Below are 6,034 nucleotides of genomic sequence, written 5' to 3' on the forward strand. Positions count from 1 at the left end.
TATATATATATATATATATATATATATATATAGTATNTACTATATATATATTATATATATATATATAACATATATATATATATATATATATATATATATATATATAGAAACTTACATATATACGTGTTTTTCATTAGTGTATAGATTATATTTCACCGTAGACTTTAAGTATAGCCTAATATGGAGATGCACATAAATTCGAATACCACTATTTGAATGTATTTTTAAATTCGTTTTTTTGCTGATTTAGATACACGTACATCTCAATATGCATATAAGGTTGTGGGTACACACTTAAAGATTATGTATACATACATCAAAACGGATCAGCCTCAAGCTCATGTTATACCTATCATACCGGCTTGCAGAAATTGCGCCTCATAAGGTGTCGAATAAAGTCACGATAGAGATGGCGGGAAACGAACTGAAACAAATGAACCGATTTAAATCACCACGTGCGAAACTTGTCTGCGTTGTAAATTGTTGCAAGATCATATTTCGACTGCTGCAACAGGCAGCGAAGAGTGCTTCGCCAGAGTATGTAGTTGCTTGCAATAAGTTGAGTTCCTTTGTTGCCATTTCTTTTTTTTTCCCAGTCGATCTCCTTTTTGTTCTTTGACGGTTTACTACCATGTATGTTGAGAGACGTGGGAAATAGATGTAAATCGTGACAGATACGGAAAAATTGACTCTTAAATCACACCTGAATGCAGCGTATAATTTTCCTACTCGCTCTGTACTTAGATCAGTGGAGCAGCCGGCAAGTGCAGATGATCTGATGCCTATACTCATATACGTGATATTGGTGACTAACCCTATGAATTTCAAGAGTAATTTAATGTACATCGAGAGGTTCCGCAACCCGAGGATGCTAGTATCAGAGCAGGCATACTATTATACAACTATGGTATGATGTGAAGCTGATTGGTTTTATGACTATGGTGTCAGTTAAACTTTATAGCATTATTGCTATGATATGCTGGACGAGTCTTATGAAACAAAAGTGTAAAATTTCACTTACTGCATAATTGTGGTATCCTAAAAGGCTGTCTATTGCCACAAGAGTAGTATGTGTTGGGCTCGCACATTCCATGGAAATCACCATTTATGTCGGGTATATGATGATTAAGAGAATACCATCGGGTCGCTTTTTGACCATCGCGGATATCTCACGTTCTAAGCACAGCTCCATCTTCGAAATGCAGGTCAGCGCGGTGGAATTCGTATCAAATTTAGATGAGAAGACCTTAAATATCGATCCCGACGACTTTGAAAGGTGAGCATAGCATACAGGCCAATTTATAGCAATCTATACTGCTCTTGAGGCTGTCTGGGTGCCTTGATTTAGTATAGACATTGTATATAATATTAGTTAACGTTCACAAAGCGCGCTTGTGGTCACAAATTGACTGTATGGTTATAAATTGAGTGGCAGATCCCACATATTATCAATATTTATTGATAGTGTGTGACTGTCATGTAACAAATCTTAACTGGTTGACTGGAGTGGCTCTTCCTTGGTACCCCAGGTTACTGTCCGACTGTTTAGTATTGCTTTAGAGAGACTTGGCACTATTGGGCGCCATGTACGAGATCACATTGTGAGTGGAGATCTAATCATACTTTGCTCCTATCACGAAGTTCAGATCTTCCATTACATCAGTCAAGCACATCGTGCTGCTAGATAGTTCAAATTGTCTGTACAAATTCAAGCTCCAACATCGATACCTAACGCGTATGCCCCCGTACACTGAAATACAGACAAGTGGACGAGGGTGAAGCGAAATGGAATATGTCGCTTAGGCCGAGAAATGTATCAAATACGGATGCGAATAATAAGGTGTGCTAAGCTCTCGAATGAGGCTTCTTTTTGGAAATATTGTATATTACAATAGCCGAATTTCTGTTGGACACGGGACGCTTTGCGCAAAGCTTAACTGTGATAATATTTGATTGATCTACATCGTGTAGCGCAACCTTGAAGAATCGGTACTATACATTGATTATCCACTCATTCTATTTAGTTTCGTGACATAAAGATCGAACATTGATTTTAATTATTGTATTGACACAAAGGATGCAGCGTCGGCCAAGAGCTCGTCAGGGTCGTGGCGGTTGGGTCGACGGACGCTTCTATCGAGTTTACAGTCCTATGTCTCAGAAGTACCGAACATTCTGAATCGGGGGAGCGGGAGCGGTACAACCCGAGTGGACCAACCAGACAGCAAGGAGATCACCACCCCGGAACCCAAAGCAAGTGCGAGTCGATCGAATACATCTCCTTTGCCCGTGAATATAGCTTCAGAGGCGCAGAACAATGGCGCTACGACGGAGCAGGTGTGTGACAACTCTGGTACCTTTTGCTGTAGGATAGGTCTTTTGATTGGACTGTGAGTTGTAATTTATATAATATGACAAACCGGGTTGTAGATATCCCTTCCGCCATGGACATTTGTACCACACGCCATAGGCCCTTCGATACTTATAGGCAGATTTGAGTCTATAGCCGTGTTAGTCATAAGAATACGGTGTACAAGTTGACTGATGTGGAAGGGAGTGTGCTAGCAGAGTAACCAGGACTTTTCATGCATGGTCAGTATCTCGGGTACTTTCTATGCATACTTCTATCGATCCTCTCGTCGACGCTACTGTTTGCGTCATGCGTTGTCTATGAAATCTGTCTGGTTGCTCACTCCTCCCCAATGTTTTCGCCACCATATCGGCCCCAGGGTCTTGATCGAGACGCGGTGATACAGTACATGAAGAGTTTAGCAACCAATTACAGTGGTACCGATCCTCGACTGGTAAGTGTTAGTACACGACCACCACACGTGTCCGTGGGTTGGTGTTTTGATATTCCACTGCGCTGTGGGCATGTTCGTTGATCCTGAGTTTTAGCAAAATTTGTACTTTCAACTAGTTAAAACCGTATTCTACGTATCGGATTATGTCGCCTAGTATATGTATGTCGTAGTGGGTGTGACTTCTTTACTACCACATGTTACTTAGATTATCTTGCTTGTTTGTGCTGTGGTGAGGGTTCCTTCCCACACGATTTTCAGTGCAGTATATCATTGCGTGCTTGGGTATATAGAGTGAATATCTGTGCTCTGAAAGCAAGTTGTCCGTGCTCATACCGATCAGGTTTGCTTGTACTCTAATGGGGTGCCTCACCTGTTTAGGCCATGCCAAGGATAAGGGCTTTGAAACCTTCGGCTTGTACAAAGCTGCAGGCAGTATTTTTTATAATCGTATGACAGTCCAGTCCGCCCCTCTTTAGTGGATAGCTGTTCATTTCTCCTGCCAGTGTTCAATTGTGCACATGTTGTTGATTGTATGTTGGTCAATGACCGCGTATGCTTGTGTACACCCACTTCTGTTTGTGCAGTGTGGATTGTTGCCCTTGAGTGTCTATCTGTGAATATATACTGTTTATTGTGCTGGGTTTATGCGATTCAGTGAGAAATATTCCGTTGCATTCAAGGTGTTATCATTGGAGTATGTTTCAGCGGATGATGTTGATGCACTATCGTTAAGCGCCCAGCTGTGTGTGGTAGTAGGTCTTTCATTTCCATTTTCGTGGTTGTGTGGCAAGTTCTTACTTTTATTTGCATATACGGATATTCCTGGAGTTTGGTGTTATCGGCCTCTGCTACTGCTGTATAGGGCGAGTTTTTCTCAGTGTGGCATCAGGGGATATCAGTCTCTGTGCGCCGTTGAGTAGTCAGAGTAAACTTTCTTGTCGATGACTTGTACAGTATCTTTTGTATATCTGAAGCAGGTACAATGTTGTATAATGACACGTCATAGCCGATCAATGATACCCCTAATGCAAGTTATGCTGGCGAATATTAGGCTACAAATATCACGAATAGCCTTTTGCGTATTCTCGTTGCTGGATGTTTATGATGATACTTCCCTGAACATTGCAGAGGGTCTTAAATGTCGAGGATCTCGACTTTGAGAACGTACCTCTGCTTCTGCGAGAATATCAACGCATGGCGGGACTCATGGACCATATGATGGAACTAATTCACGATATGCCATAAATTAGTGCGATCCGGTACAGCAGGCCTCAACATTGGCCATTCGATTCAGTTTCAGCGAAATGGTTCGAAGCACCAAGCTCAGTACCCGAATCTAAGATGGAAGCTTGACTTATCTGCCCTTGTCTTCAAATTCGATATGATTATTCAGAGTAGTAGAAGGGAGTAACGACTTTTGAATATGGCTCGGTGCGACATGATGTACGTTTCGTAAACGACATTATGTTCACTCAATTAAAAGTACTGCTTCATGGCGATATATTTGGCAGGATTTGGGACTGCGGATAGCGTTGAGTGGGAAACATTCGTTTCAAATACGGCCTCAATAAATTTTAGTAACATTCTATATACGGGATTGACACATATCTCACTTGGCAGTAGTGTTAGAATTTTGGAAGCAAAAAGCAAGTACTAAGAGGGGTTCCAGGATGATACGACAGTTTGGTTGTTACCGGCATCGACTGTGTTGGAATACGTATATGACATTCTGTCGTTTAGATTACAGCTACGAAATGAACGCATTAGACAGAACTGTAGATAACTATAACTATACGCTTATTAGGTGAATGCGGATTTAAAATGTTACATACAAATTCTTGGTCCGTGAATTATTGTCCTTATAAATGCCATAATTCCACTTGCACCAATCAGTATTCCGGCGATTATGGCAGATTGACCATGCGCTATGGGACAATAAATTTAAGCACTTAATAAATTCTCAAGTATGCGCTTTCAGATCCCATGTGTTCCCTCACCCAGCTATAGCTTTCGCATAAGTTATGCCTCGTTCTATTCAAAGTTCAATTGCAAACTTAATATTCGAAGCTTCTCTATCCTTTATTTTAAACTCGAATTTAAATCTCTTCAGTTCAAGTTCGGATCTAGTAACCTCCAATATGCGTAACAAGTTGCATCGAACGTACCACACTACCTGGATCACCCCTCTCTGATGCGAAATGTATGATATCATTGAGTATTCGAATAAATTCACTTCTCTGCGCTCCTGTAACATTAGCCATATGAAGATTAATATTGTCTAAAGACTCGTAGTGTATTTATACTTAGCAGTTCTATCATCAGCTAAAATGAGGTGAGTTGTTTATGTTCTCCTTTCGATATCTTTCATTAATGCAAAGCGATCGGATATACATGAAATTTCTGAACCAGGATCAATCAACGCAAGGATTTTATTTCCATTGCAATATACAGGAATAATTACACGCTCATCTAAAGAGTCGTTGTATTGTCTGTGTAACGATTGTACCTGGTAGTACCTTCACTCCAACTTAATGTTGGGCTTTCTGTCACAAGACTTAGTGCGATAGCCATTGGTCTTCTCACACTTGACACACTTAATAAGAAAGTATGTACAGGTGGATGTATGTCTACCATTACAATAACCGTTAGGGGTTAACTGGTACATGTCATATCCACACTGTGCGTCGACACATTTCTTAATCTCCTTAAATGGAGGTTCCATGTCCTTCGCTCCTGCGCGTGCCCGTTTATTGGGTCGCGTGGATAAAGTGGAGTCGCGAGCACGTGTATGTTGGGGTCTCTCGTTTGAGGTCTGCCTGGATACGTACCCGTGATCGGTGAGCTCCCGCGGCTTCTTAACAGCCGCTTTTCCCTTCGATGCTACTCGATGTGCGGGGAAAAGGGTAGATACAGTATCATAAAACTGTTCCCACGTAAGTCGATATAGATGAAACTTTGTTTCCTGCCCCTTGTCTCGAGCCTCATTCGTGTTTACGTCGCAACTCGGTGTACAGACTCTCACGGTCGTTATTCCCTATGTTCTTACAGAACACGTGCATAACCAGGAATTCGTACCATCGCTGTGCCGTGTCCTTTGTTATATCTGGACGTTTCAGGTCAGCATCTAATTTCAGAATATAACTCTGAATGGGCGTGTTCTCAGCTGGTTCATTTAAAATTGAACTCAGTCCAGGGCTACGCATATCCTTACTTAACAAGGATGTAACCAA

The 6,034-nt window shown here is 41.3% G+C and overlaps 1 protein-coding gene across 1 annotated transcript; it reads left to right on the forward strand.

Moving 5' to 3' along the window:
• The first annotated feature begins 677 nt into the window (after positions 1-677).
• On the forward strand, positions 678-4,113 carry SARC_00646 (hypothetical protein). Its single transcript, XM_014305637.1, has 6 exons — positions 678-907; positions 1,206-1,276; positions 1,762-1,840; positions 2,077-2,337; positions 2,730-2,804; positions 3,933-4,113. The coding sequence occupies exons 1-6, from the start codon at positions 779-781 to the stop codon at positions 4,047-4,049; spliced, it is 732 nt and encodes a 243-aa protein (XP_014161112.1). The 5' UTR covers positions 678-778; the 3' UTR covers positions 4,050-4,113.
• Positions 4,114-6,034: the final 1,921 nt, after the last annotated feature.

The sequence above is a fragment of the Sphaeroforma arctica genome, assembly GCF_001186125.1.
Source record: "Sphaeroforma arctica JP610 unplaced genomic scaffold supercont1.22, whole genome shotgun sequence".
NCBI lineage: Eukaryota > Ichthyosporea > Ichthyophonida > Sphaeroforma > Sphaeroforma arctica.